The sequence below is a fragment of the Barbatula barbatula genome, assembly GCF_947034865.1.
Source record: "Barbatula barbatula genome assembly, chromosome: 8".
In the NCBI taxonomy this organism is placed as follows: Eukaryota; Metazoa; Chordata; class Actinopteri; order Cypriniformes; family Nemacheilidae; genus Barbatula; species Barbatula barbatula.
Window position 1 is genome coordinate 4006274 of NC_136771.1, and position 18189 is coordinate 4024462.

Consider the following 18189-nt stretch of genomic DNA (forward strand, 5'->3'; position numbering starts at 1 on the left):
GGTTCTAAACTTTTCATTCAAAAAAATGAATAAAATATAGGCCTAAATATTATTTTTTTTAAACGTAAACTACAAGAGAATTAGAAATGTTGCCTTAGCTGAAATATGTTAGAGCACTTCATTTAATGAAAGAAGATAAATGAATACAAAAAAATAAATAAAGTAAAATCAATTAAACCAAAAAATGCATATCATTAAATATGATATTACAGTAAAAAATCTTTTTTCAGTAGTAAAATGTAATAATTACAATAAAAAATAATTATAATAATCAAAAACAAAATGACAAAAGCACATTACAAAATTGCTTAAAATGAAACTAGTCACCATGAAAACTTAAAATGATAAAGAAGCTCGTTCAAAATATTGACAGACCGCTAATGTCCATCATTATTATTTTTAAAGATCATTTTAATATTTTTTGAATAACTGATTGTTTCAAATTCTAGATGTTAAGCTTGCATAACTTTTCCTTGTGTTATAAATGACATCTCAAATACTACAAGTACCTTTCAAAATGACAGGAGTCGTGACTTTTGCCTAGTTGATGAAAAATGGGTGCAATTTTCCATTGGACGTGAATTATAAAGATCCTCAATCCAGTGGCAAAAATCTAGTTCTCTCTAACGTCACATGAGCATCAATTCCGGTAAATCAATTTAAAAATAGAGACAGATGAAATTTAAGTGAACTCACATTTGCATGCAGAGCCATTTGTCTCACAAGCAGAGGAAGATTCCGGTCGGACACGATCTTTGCCACACTGATGTCAACCAAACCCTCCAGATCTGAGAAACGATAGACAAAGTTACAGAACCACTATGAAAACAAACATTTTGTCATTGTAGGAGTTTATATTCACCTTTGCGGCACTGCAGCGTGACCAGGTTACTCTCATAGTCTAAAGGCTTTATCACGACTTCAACAAAGTTGAACTGACCCTAAATGAATAAAAAAAAACCACAAACAGTTACACGATGTCACATTTAAAGGGACGGTACACGAAAAAACTTATGTTGCTTGTGATGCATCAAACAAATCTTGATGGAAATACAGAATATTCTTCACAACATTCGAGCCATTATCCTTACTGTTTGATGGAAGAACAAAAGTAATGCGGGTTTGAAAAACTCGAAGGTCGAGGAAAGAACGACTAGTTTCATTTTGGGGAGAATTGTCATTTTAAAGGACACACTTGAATGAAATGAAAAGTAAATGTTCATTCCCTCACCTTAATGGTACCCAGTTTATATTCTTCGCCCGAGTCATTGTAAACCACGACGACAAAGTCGTTGCCGATGTGGCGTTTCTTATTGCAGCAGCCCTTGTCGCTCTCTCGGTTGGGCATGAGGGTGGCTATGTGGAAAATAGCTGCAGAAAAAGCGCATTAGTCATTCACTTCAATCATCCGCAGACCACCAGGAACCTTTCTAAATGTACAAAGAATAATTGTACAAAGACTGAAATGTACAAAGAATAATTGAGTTAATATGTAAGAGATAAAGCACCTTAAGTGTTATTTTCCCTTAAGTGTGCCCGTAAATATACTATTTATATATTATAATGTAAAGTTTTACTTGAGGGGTGATTTCCCTTGTCCAAAGACAATAGGAGAAAATCTTAAGTGTCATACTTGAGGTGCTTTATGCAACCAGGCCTAGTTCTTTCCGTACACGCCCACTCACCCTGCATGATGTCATCGTGCCAGCAGTAAGTGAACTCGCCGTCGTCTCCGTATTGATCGAGTCCACCCAGGAAGATCTGGTCTGGATCACAGTCCTTCAGGTGGATGAGTTTGCCCAGGCCCGTGAGGAACTGTGCGTACCGGTTTGATCCGTACTCGTTGGACAGGATGGACACCTCATTATTGGCCTGCTTATAAACGCCTAGTATTAAGAAGAGATTCTACACGGATGCGTATTTCTGGAAAGAGTAACGCGACTTTACCTGACCAGCTCCCACAAACACCACACCGATCTTGTGAGTGTCATACGGAGGCATCTGATCCAAGACTTTAACAGCACGATCTATAAGCTGTGTACACAAGAGATGAGATCAATTAGGCTATAAAAACTAATAAAATGGTAAATAGAAAGGGATCAAGTGACTCTTTTAGAGGAAAAGGATATACAGAGCTATGAACAAAATGAAAAGAACATTCCACATTTTCATTTAAAATCATCAACACTAGATGTATTGTGGCCAATCCAGTCCAGTGTATGTTGAATTTCAACTAAATCAAATCTCAGGAGTGACTAAGTCATCCAACAGCAATGTGAATGACAGCATGACAAGACGCATGACAACTGATAAAAGCCTTTCACATAATTTTTTTTTTACTTTTCCTAAATACATTTACATTATGGCTATTGCGAAAAGTCAGTATGAACTTGTTTTCTTTGTAGTATTTCACATCTTAAAAAATACAGGGCATCTTTCCTGTTATTGTCACATGTTTCTCTAGTTTTCATTTTCTGCAAATAAATACAAATAGAAACAATATTTTTATTTGACGTTTGGGAGAAATACTTTTTGTAGTTCACAGAATATAACAAAAACGACCATTTGACCAGAACACACACCTATACATACACAGCTTTTTATCTGCGGCTTTAGATATATATTATACATTTGTACTTTCTCCCAAAATGGGCAACATTTTCCGCCAAGTTCTCTTTAGTGAAATGAAAGAGAAAAATTATATTTCATCATAAAAATACAAAATGAACAAATACATAAAAATGTAATAATAAACTACGCCAGACATTTAAACTATACAATATATATGGTGAATTTTATGTAAATGTGATTTCTTATTTATTGTAAAATTATGCATATTTGTACCTTACATTTTCATTATCAAAATATGAAACGTCTCATTTAACAAATAAATAAACAAATAAAGTACTATTAAAGAAATTATATCCATGTAGAACACAAAAAAGTCCCTTGAATTTGGGGTACAAAAACAGACTCGGCGGGTGTTAAATATATTCACCCCATTAAAAACCCATCACAGAGATTCGGTCATCTCACCTGAGATTTTGGTAGCAGGAGGGGCTTGTTGGCCTCATTTCCAAAGAACGGTGAGTGATAGAGCTGCAGGAAGACAAAGCTGCAGACAGGAAGTGAAGGCGGGCGGGTTAGCTCACTGTATAACACTCATCTACTAAACCTTCACGACAAGAAATGCGCACTTCATCTATCACCTTTACCATTCAGGCTGCAGCACCCACATAGCGTAGCGTTCATAATTCCTAAAGCACTTACATCACATCACTGTAACAATGAGAGCGTTAAAGGTGAAGGAGTTTGGAGTGGAAAACTCCATCAAAGTGCTGCGGTGAGAGCAGGTGAATGTCCAGCTGTTCTCTAGAGATCGTATTAAACCATTTTCTCTGTCCAGATGAATCATGTTTTCTTGCTAAGAATAGATAGGACTTGATCTATGATAGCAGCAGGACTTGATACATCTTAACGCTCTTTGTGTAGGTGTTTGGAGGGCACATATTTACGATTATAGATGACGGGGACAATAAAAGTCATTTTGTGTTCGTGTTATATATGAAAAATGAATAAAAAGCATGCGTGTGTGAAAAAACGGCTGGAATTATGCTGCCTTCACATGCTAATATTACGCTTAAACTACATGAACGGCCTCTCAGGTAAACTTGGAAACTTGGGTATCAAAATGATCTCCAAGTTAACTGCTGTAGTGACTGGTATTTTGTAGATTGATATTTTATGTTTTTGAAATTCCAGAATCATCGGAAAGCTACAATATAGACTTGTAACAACAACTTCTTAAAGTGGGAAGTAGGAAATATTTAATAGCATGTAAAGGCAGCATTAATTCCAAATGTTGTTTTTTTTAATAGCATGTGTGCTTGAACAAACTGGCTGGTTGGTAAAATGATGCGAATTTCACATAATTTTCACGTTTGTATACAATTTTCTGCTCAGAAATTGGACATGAAGTCGTATAACAGCTGGGAAACTTGGAAATAATGGCGATACTCGAAATACGTAATAAGCTTCAAACAAAGTACCTATAGTACATAGTAAACATGTACCGATGATGTAGTAACTTCAGTCATTGTCGTCTCCATAATCTTGCATATTTACATAAATAAAACCAAATTGATTTATATTTTGTTATTTGATTTACACTTTGTAAGCTACGAAAAACTGGTAAAATATCTAATAGCATTTTAAGGATGCATTAGATCAAATCCCACTACACATAACTTCTCCGGCTCATTTCTCCCGACATCTGACCTGGCACGACAAGTCCTAACGCTGTACAACAAATAGAAACACATGAATTCTGAAATTGATTCGAAAGTACGGCGGTGAAGAAGATTCAATACTCAAATAATATAGCACACAATACAAGATGCTTTTTAGACTTTACTTTCAGGGTCGTTTTGAACTCAAAACCGAACGTGAATTTCACAAAAGAAGCTTCTTCTATGCCTTCTTTCTGCCTCCTGAAGTGTTTTTTTCAAGTTGAGAGGATCGGTAAGATAATTGTGGCTTTATCCAAACAGACAGGGCTAATGTTGGAACATTCTACAATTCAATGTGTCTGCTGTCTCCTTTGAGAACAAAGATGACAGGCATTACTGAATCACACGTAACAAGGCAGATACTGGAGAAATTTCTCGTGATGGATGAGGCTATAAATAGTGCACAAGCCTTACAAACTCACGATCCCGCAGGTGCTTTGTGAAAACCAAGAAGATGGATGAAGGTCGTTTAGCGGTAATTCTAATTCAATGTAACAATTTGAAACTCAAATAAGCGAACCGACGGCGGGATGATTTAGCATCTACAGCGAACAGATGATGACAGTAATAGAGAAAAACGGAATCCTCCTGCCCTATCATTATTCAGAGTAATGCTTTGCTTTGAAAAAAGACCGCTTGCTCTGGTTTGCAGAAACGACAGTTGTTTTATGATTTGAAGGGAGGATAAATCCACTATCAGTTATCATTACACATGTTTTAGGCGGGGACGTCTTACCTTGGACTGAGTCCCGAGCTCTTCTCGGCATTGGTTGGACCTCCGCGATTGTTGTACGAGTCTCTGTCCATTTTTCTCTCCCTTCGGGATGACGGCGCAGAGACAGAAATGGTGTGTCCGCGGGGTCTGTGTCCAGTGGGAGACACCGGTCCCGGCTGGGACGTGGGAAACTCTAGTTTCATTCTGGACGTGGATGAAGACGAGACGGACACACTGGTGCTGGATCCGACACTGTCTACGTGCCAAACGGCTTCTCCCGGGACATCTCTTTCAGCAGGAGCGTGGGCTTTGGTGCAGAGAGCATCTCCGGCCGCAGCGCTCAGGACCGTAGCTTTGGTGAAGGCTTCGGGAAGCGTCTGGAGCTCTGGTGAGGAGCTGGATTTATTGAGGGTTGTGGTATGAGAGAAGGTGAGGTCGGAGTCTTGGGCTCCAGGGGTGGAGAGGGTCAAAGGTGGTTGATCGATGGGGATACCACCCTCGCTCACTTCCTCAAGGGTGGACTTCTCATCCTCCTGACTGGATGTTGAAGAGGACTTGAAGAGAGAAAAGACATTGGGTTAAACAGACGCAAAAAACCTTGAAATTCCGTTTTTAGACGGTGGTTCTGGCCAATGCTAAAATTGAAGTCATTTATGAATAAATTAATGGTTTAGTTATGATGGTTTTAATGATCTTTGGGAAATGTGCAAATTCAAAGTGTTCAAATTTTTGTAGTTTACACAGAAAATAATGGGATTTGAAAAACATCTACCGTTATTGTCTCTTTACGAACTACCAACTACTTTCAACACATTTCGACACAAGTCACGTTAGTGTTTCTTTACAAAGTTACATCGCCATCTACTGGCCTGGCATGCGTAATACAGCATTTTTTTTAATTTGGGAGATTCGTACGAGTGTGGATTTTATCAACGTTTTCGTCACGAAGCGAAACCTTTGTTTTTAATTGTCATATAAACATACATCAATGAGATGTCTACAGAGAGTATGTTCGATTGCTACAAACTAGATAGTAAAAGGTGATTTTAAAGGTAATTTTCTGAATGTTACAATGCTTTTAAGCTTAATATGCCACTGATTTTCATAAAAAGTTTAGAAACTTTATTATTAAGTTCCATTGAATGCCACTAGTGGTGCAGAAAAACACTATGCAAGTAAACCATTTACATTAGCGTGACAGCTTGACCATAACTCTTAAGGCTGAAGTATAGTTCCCCTTTTTACACGAGGGACAGCGTACAAGGTCATCAGAATAGTACTAACGGCCTCGCGCACAAAGTATGCGCAAGTCGCGAATGCGCATTCCAATTTATTGCGGTAATTAGTTTAACCACCAGGTATCTGGAGCATCGATTCAAGGTAGTAGAAGAAAACCTGACCCTGCAGGCCCGGAGAGGTATTGCAAAATGTCACAATGCGTCAATACCCATGTTGAAAAAGCAGTATGCTTCAGTAAAGCAGAAGTATGCCACAGGCTTTAAGTTCACATCTCACTTAAAGCTGTTATTTTGGGTGTTCACTCACCCGGCTGAGCCTGCTGGCTGACGTCTTTTCAGTACCGATGAAGATCGGCTCAGACGGCATGGCCTCAAACTCCTGCACCTCTTGAGAGTTCGACGCTGAGATCGCCGCTTTGCTCCGCCCTCTTTCTTCCAAAACCTCTGAGTCTGTTGGACGTGACATATCAATGTTAAACAAGATCCATACACGATAAACTGTATCTGAACTGAGGAATTAGTCTTAACACTCTCTGAATCGTCTTCTAATACATGCACAGACAACCGAAGATCAAAACTACAGGACGCTTTGATCACAAACACGCAGAAGCTGATCGCGTTTCATTTGACACTGAAAGGCTTTAAAACATGCAGCTCTTAAAAGATCAACACGAAATCCAAATGTTAGCTTTAAGAACTTGAATATGTTAAAAGGTTGATAAAAGTCACACATTAAAATGGTACTTTTGCTTTCAGCACATACATCTCAATATTCAAGTATTTGATCTTTTCTAAATAAGATTTAAAATGTCAAACAGCTTGAATATATTAATTTACCTAAAGGGATAACCATGAAATTGTATCAGATGTATTAGCGTTTTACAATGGAAAGAAATGTTTTAAATGAAAGGTGCATCACATATTTTTTATATATAGTAAATATGCCTTTCACGTCAAACTCAAAGCAAAGCGTAACGAATCAGAAATCACATCGCATCCGTAAAGTGATTGGACATCCATATTCTCGATTAGTTGGTCTGTCAGGTGTTAATACAAACAGGAAGCTAAAGAATCACTCTAAAACGGCACAAAGCCTGTGTGTATGCTCTCGAGGACACATACACACATGGGTAATATATCTACCTGCCCAGGAAATACTCCTGTGTAACCTGCCAGGCGTATCGGAGAGGCAGAGCGAGCAAAGAGCGCCCACTGCGGTAAAACACCCGGCACACAAACACAAACATAAACCAACACATGGCAACCCATCAGAATGGACCGAGACGACAATGCACAATGGGAAATGATACGAAAGTCAAATAAAATGTAACAATTCAAAGATGAAAGGCTAAAAGAAGATGTCGAACAAAAAAACACTTGTGATGTCACTTCCCACCACAAAATCGAAAAAAGCAATGCTTGTGTACTGTTCACTGCATACCATGCACTATAAGCTGCCTGATGTTTACACGGTAAAAAACATTAACAACTGTAATATTCCGGAACCTTTAACATAACGTAAAATAACATTCACGTCAAATTAAAATGTATGTTTTCAATGTTATTTACAGCCTGCATGGAAATTAGCTATAAATACTTGAAAAATCTGTAAAATAAAACTGTCATTTATGTAATTTTACAGTTTTCTTCTGCACAGTGGAGTGTGTGCTAAATCCAATTGTAAACACTAAACGTGAGGATGGTTGACCACGTCAAGTTGGCAAAATGTTGCACCCTTGTTTGTTGCTTTGGATACATTTACGCATTTGGCTGACGCTTTTATCCAAAGCGGCTTACATTGCATTGTACTATACAATTCTAAGACTATGTGCAATAAGATCGAACCCATGACCTTTGCGTTGCTAGTGCCAAGCTCTAACCACTTAGATTAAGTGGAGTATTGTGTGTTTATAAGGGACTGTGTGTCTGTCTCTCCTCACAGATACAGGCATACGTTAGACAGGTGAGCAGATATACAGATGGACACGATGCACGTTTTAACCTGTATTGGAGCGCTGAATGAGGCAGGGTTTGCTCTGGGGCGGAGGCACTTCAGGGGGGGCAACAGGGGCATCCTTTTGGGGTTCTTTCACCCCGTCCATGGCCATCAGCACGCTAGACAGCTCCTGCAGGGGAAGGTTACCCAACTCGGAGGAGAAGGGGCTCGGGGGATTCTCCAAACACATCAGCCAGCTGGTGTTACCTGAGGATAGATGAACACGCGCACACATCCAGTGAATACAGAAAATGGCATTTTGATTCAAATCTCAGTTTGCGAACAGTATTATTAATTATAATAAATCAGCTAAATAGTTCTAACAAAAATAAATACATGTGACCTTGAAAATATTGATCTCTTTCATAATGACCAATTTAAATATATAAGTACACTCATTTAAATATTTGCGTAAGTAGATTATTAGGTACAAAGTCCATGAAAAGATGCGAATAGACACGGATTCATGCCGGGCAACGCAAAAAACGCGATGTGGATTATATGACTATGCCATGAACATCAAACATTCGCAGAAAATCAAAACTTTAAAAATGTAAAAGTAAAAAATGTTGCGCGAAGAGCAAAACGTACAATTTGACACCTCCAGATTCACAAAGACACTTCCCATCATGTTTTTTTCGTATTTGTGCGAGTGATGCGAAAAACAAGTAATTCCACGAGTAATACAGACCGTTTCATCGGACACGTGCCGGGACTTCAGTTATTCCGGTATGTGCTTGGCTAGTGTTTAATAATATAACTATTTATATTTGATTTCATTTATGTTCATATTCATTTGTATTATTCTTTTATTGTATAATGATTGTATTAAATAAACGTTTTGTTGGATGCATGTTCATTTATATTAAATAAACAACTGAATGGGTCCTGTAGATTGGTCGCATTTAAAGAATGACATGGTACATTGACATCGAGTGGTAAAGTTGGTATCACAGTCTAAATTCCAAATATTGGAGAGACATGTTTAACCAACCAACGTTCTTCTCGGTTTCTTTTGCTTGGTTTTGGAAATAATCTACAGGCACTCTAATATTTGTGAATGTGTACAGGAATGCAGCCCATGAAGTAATGTTGGATTATGTTGACACTTTAAAACCGTCTATAGAGCGAGGAACACGATGCTTCATGTGAAATGGCCATGTGAAAAGAAAATCTTTCATTTCAGTTTTATAAATAACATTTTTAGAACTGTGTACATTTACAGCAAAAAAAACACAACAACTTATTTGAGATTTTCTTGCACAATTTCTCATGTAATGTACAAGTATCTCTATTTCATATTCTTGAGCTAAATCAATAAATATACACAAAACACAAATAACATTTGTATAAAATAAATGATACCAGTTGATATTGTATGCACAGATTTTAGCTCCTGAAATGAACAGTTTGTGTAATGCAAATAAAGCACAAAAAGAGACAGAGAGAGAGTAGAAAAAGAGGGAGAGAGCTCCTTGTTGTTCTGCATAAATGTGATAAAAACCCAAATAGAAATCGTTCAGTTTTCTGCTGACATAGCCGAGCGATGTTTCACCATAATGAACCAACAAAGATCCAAAAAACATGCAGATGAGAACACAGAGGAAGCTCCAAAAAATGGACCTCTGAAATTGCCTGAAATATAATTTCGAAAACATCCAAGGACACGTCGCAATTAATGTGAGAAATGCGGTGAAATGCTCCCGAGCGGTTCATCATTTAGAGCCAGATAGAGAAAAACACGATTACATGAAAAGCTGACGAAAATGAGGCCTTTGGGCACGGCTGGTGTGAGTCAAACGATTTCCGAACGTCCAGAATGGCAGCGCAGACCCTGCGGGCACGTGTGCCACTAAAATGCCCTTGAAATTAAGTTAATACGATTTAATTACTGTGCCACGCAGTAATGTGTCATAATCGAGCGTGTGCGGGTGATAATTATGGCCGGAGCGGAAGTTGCAGAGGTCACAGAGGTACAGCGTTGATGCAGGGCAACATTTGGACATTTTATTGTAAAAGGTCACGCAAAATGATACATTCTACACACGAATACCTGAGGGTCTGCGGATGAAGATCTCGGCCCAACCCTGTGTCAACATGGGCACAAACTCTGCCAAGCTGGACTTGTCTTTGAGGGGAGAGGAAGAATGTGACGTGGAGGGTAGAGGGTGGTCTTCTCCTCCCCTCTGGGAACCAAGGACCTCCAGCGGGGTGCCAGGCAGAGGCAGCGGGCCGCTGTACTCTCCTTCAGGAGATGCCACCAGTGGACTGAGACTCTGAGCTGGGCCGGCCCGTAGAGCGTGACCTCCTAGAGGAAGAACATAACAGATTGAACACCGTATGCATGTTGTTGAATATGGTTGTGAAGCATGCGTTTGTTGTTGTCATGCCTGATATGGAGCGGACTCGGGTTCGAGTGGTTGTTTTGATCTGCTGGCCGGACTGGGACTCTAGTTTAGCGGGAGCTTCTTTCGTCTGGCGGGTGTGCAGTGAGGGGTCTGACCTGTAGGGGGCAGCCGCATTTATTGTTGCATTTGCTATTTATTGTATTGTTTGCTAACAACATAAACGGACAAAACAGTGACAAAAAAACAGCTGTTTTTGTTGTAAACCTTGTCATTTCTCCTCCGGGTCGCTCCGTCATGTCCAAACCCAGCAGGGCTTGTGTTCGAGACCCGCCGCTGGTTGTTATGGTGACCAATTTATTCCCAACCAGCCAGGTCATACTGGGTCCACCGGATAATAGAAACTCTGCGATGGGAGACCTGAGAAGGATAAAAGAATGTGATTACTTATCTATTTCTTATTTCCTGTAATACACAACCACAGTACAAGAGAGACAGACACTGTTTTTGGAAAAAACACATATATCTCTGATAAGGTTTTCTCTCTTGTAATGTTCTCACGCTGAAGATGCAACGCTTTCCAAAACAACCAGCTTAACCAAACAAGGACTGTCGTTGAAAAATCCTATTCATTTGTATATTTAAGTCATGTTCAAAATTACACGATCAGTTTCTTTCTTTCTTCCGCAGAACACAAAAGAAGATATTTTGAAGAATGTTGTTATCCGGCCCCGTTCACTTGCATTGGTTTTGTGTGCAAACAACAGAAGTGAATGGGGGCCAGTGCTTCTATAAAATATCTTCTTTTGTGTTGTACGGAAGAAAGAAAATCATAAAGCTTTGAAATGACAAGAGGGCGAGTAAATGATGACCGAATTTTCATTTTTGGGTGAACTATCACTTTAACTTCCTAGAACAGTAATGAATAATATATTTATTTTCTACTCAGCCAGACCTCTTGGGCAAGGCGGAGAAGTTCGAGAAGACGTATCGAGCCATCATGTCCAGGCATGTCTCCGTCAGCTCCAGATGAACGGTCTTCAATGCGTCGTCCGCTTGCATCACGGCATTCTCATCAGCTGAGCCCAGGCTACAGGTGGTACTGGACGTCTGCATCCTTGAGGGGTCAGAGATCACACACAAGCATCGGGGTTAAAGGTCAATCATACGTCATCTGGCCATCACCCCAAACCCAGAAGTCGGATTCACAACCAGGTCCGATCTGTATATTTGCTTTTATTAGGACTCCGACGATGTGTCCTTGTCAGGTGTCTCGTGACAAACAAAGCCGCCTGTGATGAATATGGCAGGCAATCAGAGGAAATAGTGTTGAGATTTCACCAGCGCCGCATGAAAACAAAAGGCAGGAGAAAATGTCTCGTCGCTTGAGCCCGTCACAATGGGTCAGAAATAAAACAGTAAGGAGAGAGGAGGCGATTGGCCGCTTTGTTGAGTCACGACTGATCAAGACACAACTTCGGGTCACCGGTAAGAGTGTGTGTGTGATGTTACGCGAGGCAGTGAATTATAAATGAAAAAATTCAATTCCAACAAAAACATGCAGTTAAAAACATACGTTTAATACATTACAATTCAATACAGACTTCAGTTTATATGAATGAGTTCAGCACAACAGCATTTGTGACAATTTGTTGAATGCCACAGAAAAAAAACTGATTAGACGCATCCCTCAGTTTTCTAACAAATAAAGCAAAACTAGAAATGAAAGAAAACGGTGTCAGTGTTGCGTATGGTTTAAAAACAGAAAACACTTTTGTCAAAAATGAGCTCCACCACCAAAAAGGACAAGCAAGATTTAATGTTAAGGCATTATTGTAACCAAGACTTCGGGATGAGTCTAAAATTGTTTTCTGTGATATATTGCACTGGAACTTTTCTTTATTTTTATTCTATTTATCCTATCATTTTTTACGTTTTCTCTGCTTCTCTTAAACAGTGACACACAACTGGGACCTGGTAAAGATCTATGGAAAAAGCTGAGAAACCTTGAGCAGAAGAGACAGAGAGAACGGTTCATTAAAGAACAATTTGGATGCATGACTCACACCGAGACAAAACTCCCTAGAAAAGTTCACCTGGTATCACTTTTTCACCCGAGTACACGCACACACAGCACCCATGTGAAGTGCATCTGATGATCTAGGTGATGGCATTTATCTAAGACACTCATCAGCATTCTGCCCCCCCCGTAACCATGGCAACCGCATCCCGGGGGAAATCAAGCAGGCTTGCATTATCTCCGTACACTAACAGTACACACCCTCACACCTTTGCGTTAACACACACCGCTGCAGATGACGAAGAGTGTTCATCGAGCTTTTACATCGACTGGCTGACCCTGAGAATCAAGAACGACTGACTAACAGACCCACAGCACCAGAACTAAACTAAACTGAGAGTCTGACTGCAGAAATGCTACCAGATTTGTCCTTATGCACATTATCTCTGGTGTTGACCAAGATGAATATTATTCTATGGCTCATAATTGGGTTCAGAGCAGATCAGCGTGCATCACCGATGTGGCTGCCGAAGACAAAACTCAAGAACAAGAAAAAAGAAATCGATGTCGTGGTGTTATGGTTAGGAATCAGGACACGATGTAAGACAGAGAGAGACACACGGACAAGAAAATATATAGATGGAAAGATGGAGCGAGCAAGAGAGAGAGAGTGAGTGAGAATAACAAGATAAAACAAAGGATGAATAAAAAAATTGGTAAAAAAATTCAATAACCATACACAAGGCACCCCATAGCACCAAATCAAGTAAAAAGAAAGAAGATCGTTCTAGATTTTACTGAATAAATAAAAACCAACTCCTCATGTCTCGCTCAATTCTTTTGCATCCTAGTACTGTAAACAGACATTTTATCTTGACCTAACAGACAGTTCAAAAGTTAAGATTTAAAACGTTTTCTCTCAACATACCTATACCCACAAATAAACTATTTGCAGAAAAAGTCTCACCAAAACACAGAAATAAATTCTGTAACACAGTAAACAAAGGCTCAAGTCTAAAACAATGAATTAATGCATGAAAAGCACTTTCTCTCTCCAGGCAGAATGGGCAGTCATGACAAACACCAGGGTACAAAACTGAAATAAAAGCATTAGGAGTCAGGACATGATTTAAGACAGAGAGAGAGAGAGACAGAGAGACAGAGAGACAGAGAGACAGAGAGACAGAGAGACAGAGAGACAGAGAGACAGAGAGACAGAGAGACAGAGAGACAGAGAGACAGAGAGACAGAGAGACAGAGAGACAGAGAGAGACAGAGAGAGAGAGAGAGACAGAGAGACAGAGAGAGACAGAGAGACAGAGAGAGACAGAGAGACAGAGAGAGACAGAGAGAGACAGAGAGAGACAGAGAGACAGAGAGAGACAGAGAGACAGAGAGAGACAGAGAGACAGAGAGACAGAGAGACAGAGAGACAGAGAGACAGAGAGACAGAGAGACAGAGAGAGAGAGAGAGAGAGAGAGAGACAGAGAGACAGAGAGACAGAGAGACAGAGAGACAGAGAGACAGAGAGACAGAGAGACAGAGAGACAGAGAGACAGAGAGACAGAGAGACAGAGACAGAGACAGAGACAGAGACAGAGACAGAGACAGAGACAGAGACAGACAGAGAGAGAGAGAGAGAGAGAGAGAGAGAGAGAGAGAGAGAGACAGAGAGAGAGACAGAGAGAGAGACAGAGAGAGAGAGAGACAGAGAGACAGAGAGACAGAGAGACAGAGAGAGAGAGAGAGAGAGAGAGAGAGAGAGAGAGAGAGAGAGAGACAGAGAGAGAGAGAGAGAGAGAGAGAGAGAGAGAGAGAGAGAGAGACAGAGAGACAGAGAGACAGAGAGACAGAGAGACAGAGAGACAGAGAGAGAGAGAGAGAGAGAGAGAGAGAGAGAGAGAGAGAGAGAGAGAGAGAGAGAGAGAGAGAGAGAGACAGAGAGAGAGAGAGAGAGAGAGAGAGAGAAAGAGAAAGAGAGAAAGAGAGAGACAGATAGAAAAGAGAAAGGTAAAAAAAATAGACAGACAGACAGACAGACAGACAGGCAGACACAGACAGGCAGGCATGCAGATAGAGACAGACGGACAGACAGACATAGAGAGAGAAGAAAATTAGAACTGCAGATCGAGAAAGAGGTAAACAGACATCCAGACAGAGAAATTTGTAGTTAAAAATAGACAGACAGAGAGACTGATAAGACAGACAACTAAAAGATATAAAAGAAAGACGGACAGACAGACAAAGTGAGATGCGTAATTTATCAAGGTAACAAACCAGTGCTTCACAGGCAGTGTACCTAATAAACACACAAACATTTATCTGCACAACACAACAAATAATATGATAATGAAAGAAACATCTGGGTATGTGGGTGTCAAAGCCACAACGGCAGACAGGAGGAACTATTTTAAATCTCAATGTTACCGGAGTCATCTGACGTCAATGTTGCATAATATTGACAAAAAACCTCACGCTAAAGTTTGTTCCTAAAATCTGTGTAACGCTAACCAAAAGTGAAAAACTCACAAACTAAGAGAACTGCTCAAAGCCGGTCAATCTATCTGTTTTTAAACATACTGCTACACAAGAAGAAAGAAAACATTTTATCAGTCTATAACCTATCATCATGTATTCCAGATAGCGACCCAAAAACCAAAAAACTGTGACTGATCAAACACATGTACTAGTCAAGACACGTCCACTGCCAAAACGGACAAGATGCAAAATGAAGGGTAAAAGTTTGACCGTGAGATTTTACAATACGTGAAAACACAAACACTCACACAGAGAGAAACAGGAAAATACGTATCAGGTCTCAGTTTGTGCTCTCCAGATCTTCAATGTTTTCAAATAGAGTAAAAAAAGTGTTTTGGCCAGACAGTTAAATAAACGTATAAACTTATTTTACAGCCTCCAGTACAGCTGACCAAAATATTATACTCTACCTTCAGAAACACTTTCACTTTATGAAAACTAATTCACTGCCATTACCCACAGAAAATGTTTCACTCTTCACCAGCACGTAAAGTCTCTCCATCATCTCTACTAGCGGCAGACAGATGATCCACAGGCATTAAATGCAAATGAAGTAAAGGATGTGATTTATAAATGTTCTCTGTTGATGGATTAAGAGATGACAGCGAATAACATAAATGTAGACGAGTGCTTATTGTGGATGTCTTCAACACATGTTTTTTGATTTATTCACTACAATGCCTTTTAAAGTCTGATTCTTTGTTCTGTTGAACACAAAGATATTTTGAGGAATGTCTCGGTGGTTTTGTGTATATACACAATGAAAGTCAATGGAAGGTTTGGTTACCAACGTTCTTCAAAATATCTTCTTTTGCGGTCAGAAGACGAAAGTCGACATTTTGGGGGTGAACTATCCCCTTTAGAAACTCTGTGATGTCCCTTTACTTTTCATTGAATAAAATAACTTTGATTGAGACCGAATCGATTTCCATACAAAGATTTCAAAATGTATTCTTCTGGTAACATTCTGTACAATAAAAACAATTGCAATGTTGCAACTTCATGACGTCCTGTCCCGGGAGCTGTTCATGGGCTGATTTATAGATTTGATGGTGATTAGATGCATTGGGTTAATAAAGCACAGACCCCGGGGGTGAAAAATCCTGCCAGGATACTGATCCTACACTGCACTCTGCTGGTTTACCACTATATAGCATGAGGTTTAGCTGAAATATACATAATAATACAATTCTATTTGACATCAAGGATGTAAAAACTGAGTTATCAATATAAATTTCCATTACCTCAAATTAACTATGGCACTCTCTACTGGATGAGATTCATTATTGTGTTCAGTCACAAGTGGGCGCCGCTGATTTCTTAAAGGGACAGTTCGCCCAAAAATGAAAATGATTTGATCAATTATTCAACTTTGTGTCATTCAAAATCTGTATGACTGCATCTTATGTAAAACACAAAAGAAGATATTTTAAAGATTTTGTTGCGTCATGTGTAAAGACAGTGAAACATTTTCTTTCTTGCCCTTGTACAACTTTGACACACACTGGATTCATGATTTAACCTTGATAAACACAATGACAGATACTTTACCTGAGAGAGCAAAGAGTGTGCGAATATGATGTGTTTCATGGCACTCTATGCATACAGAGACAGTTGAATGCGCCCCCTAGTGTTCACAAGTTGAAATACAGCTGGCCATTACAAAACAAACTGCAAAAAACGCGCTGTTGGACTGTGTGAATGTCAGGTATTGCCGAACCCGCTTTTTTGTGCATGCTTTCGGTGTACAGCCATTTGTTCGCAAAAAAACAAAACAAAATAACATTATTGTAACCCAAATGTAATAAAATGACCTCAGTAACAAAGCCTGAGCGCATGCAGTACATGTTACCACAAATGAAATGCAAGAAAAGACTAAACCCTCCTCCAGCATGCACCCGTTCCCACCAAATCAGAATAACGGCAAACCAGATAGCCACGCCCACCCATGCATCGCCAAGACAACGCCCCGCCCTGAATACCCAAGCCCCACCCACCATCACTGCAAGCAGAAAAAGAAAAGCAGTGATTTGTCTGATGTAATAAAAGAATTGGCTGAGGTTACCAAAAATGCTCTACCTGCGCACAGCATGCTCGGACACACTGATGCTTCGTGAGCGGAAGGCGTCCATTGCCGACAGATCTTTCAGGTCTTTAACAGGCGAGTTTGCGCTGGGGCCTTGCTTCACCACTTTGGTCGTCCGCAAACTGCCCCGAGGGCAAACGGGTCAGGTGTGTCAGGAAAAGGGAATGTTGGGGCAAATTTGGGGGCGTTTCGAGGTTGAGCAACCACAGAACGTTCCAGCAGCACGGCATCACGTGGAGGGGAGGGGTCAGGTGGACGGGGGTAGTCACGAATGGGGCAGATCACAGGTGACGGATCCAAGGGCGTCGGCACACCCCCAAACCACACCCAACACGCAAGGCCCAATCAGAGGAGGGGGAGGAGTCAAAAAAGGAAGTGAAAGGAAAACAAAAGTAACTCGGTCAGCAGTGCACACTGAGAACTAGAAAACAGGGACAACGTTACAACAAAAGAGGCAGAAAGAACGAACTGAGAGGAGAAACAGCATAAATGAGAGAAACAGACACATAACAAGGAAAGAAGTAAGCTATATCTTTTTCAGCGTTCTACAAAAAGAATGAACTAGTGGGAGAAAACAGCACAAATATACAGAGAGGAAAAGCATTCAGACACGCAAATGAGATCTTTATACTGGAACTGAACAGCATTTTAATACAATTAATTCAGTAAATACAACACAACATCAATCACAGGATGAGGTGAAGAAGGGGGCTGGAACAGAGAATGTGTGGCTCTTCAAACTAACGGAGTGCTTAATCTTAAATATATATTAGAGATGCACCGTTATATCTACACTTCGTATCTGGTGCCAATTTAGGCGACACTTTAAATTAAATCTGCCTCAACATTGATGCCACTATTGGAAAATCATATATTCCCCCCATCACTTTCTGACCCTGTATTTAAGCAGTGGCATGCTAAAGGCCAGTTTTCGAGACCTGTACAGAGATAATACATGTTG

At 40.0% G+C, this 18189-nt stretch overlaps 1 protein-coding gene across 4 annotated transcripts in view; it reads right to left on the minus strand.

Annotated features, from left to right (window-relative positions):
* tsc2 (TSC complex subunit 2) overlaps positions 1-18189 on the minus strand; it is a 32061-nt gene that overhangs the window by 2333 nt on the left and 11539 nt on the right. The window contains exons 26-40 of one of the 4 annotated variants that reach the window (XM_079462590.1): positions 17222-17350; positions 11539-11700; positions 10851-11003; positions 10629-10741; positions 10292-10546; positions 8245-8445; positions 7386-7454; positions 6550-6692; positions 5026-5558; positions 3037-3115; positions 1948-2034; positions 1686-1872; positions 1232-1371; positions 863-941; positions 697-788 (exon numbers count right to left, since the gene is read on the minus strand). In XM_079462590.1, the coding sequence (XP_079318716.1) occupies positions 697-788; positions 863-941; positions 1232-1371; positions 1686-1872; positions 1948-2034; positions 3037-3115; positions 5026-5558; positions 6550-6692; positions 7386-7454; positions 8245-8445; positions 10292-10546; positions 10629-10741; positions 10851-11003; positions 11539-11700; positions 17222-17350 (2422 nt within the window). The remainder of the gene's footprint in view (positions 1-696; positions 789-862; positions 942-1231; positions 1372-1685; positions 1873-1947; positions 2035-3036; positions 3116-5025; positions 5559-6549; positions 6693-7385; positions 7455-8244; positions 8446-10291; positions 10547-10628; positions 10742-10850; positions 11004-11538; positions 11701-17221; positions 17351-18189) is intronic. The other 3 variants (XM_079462592.1, XM_079462591.1, XM_079462593.1) reach the window with 3 other exon arrangements.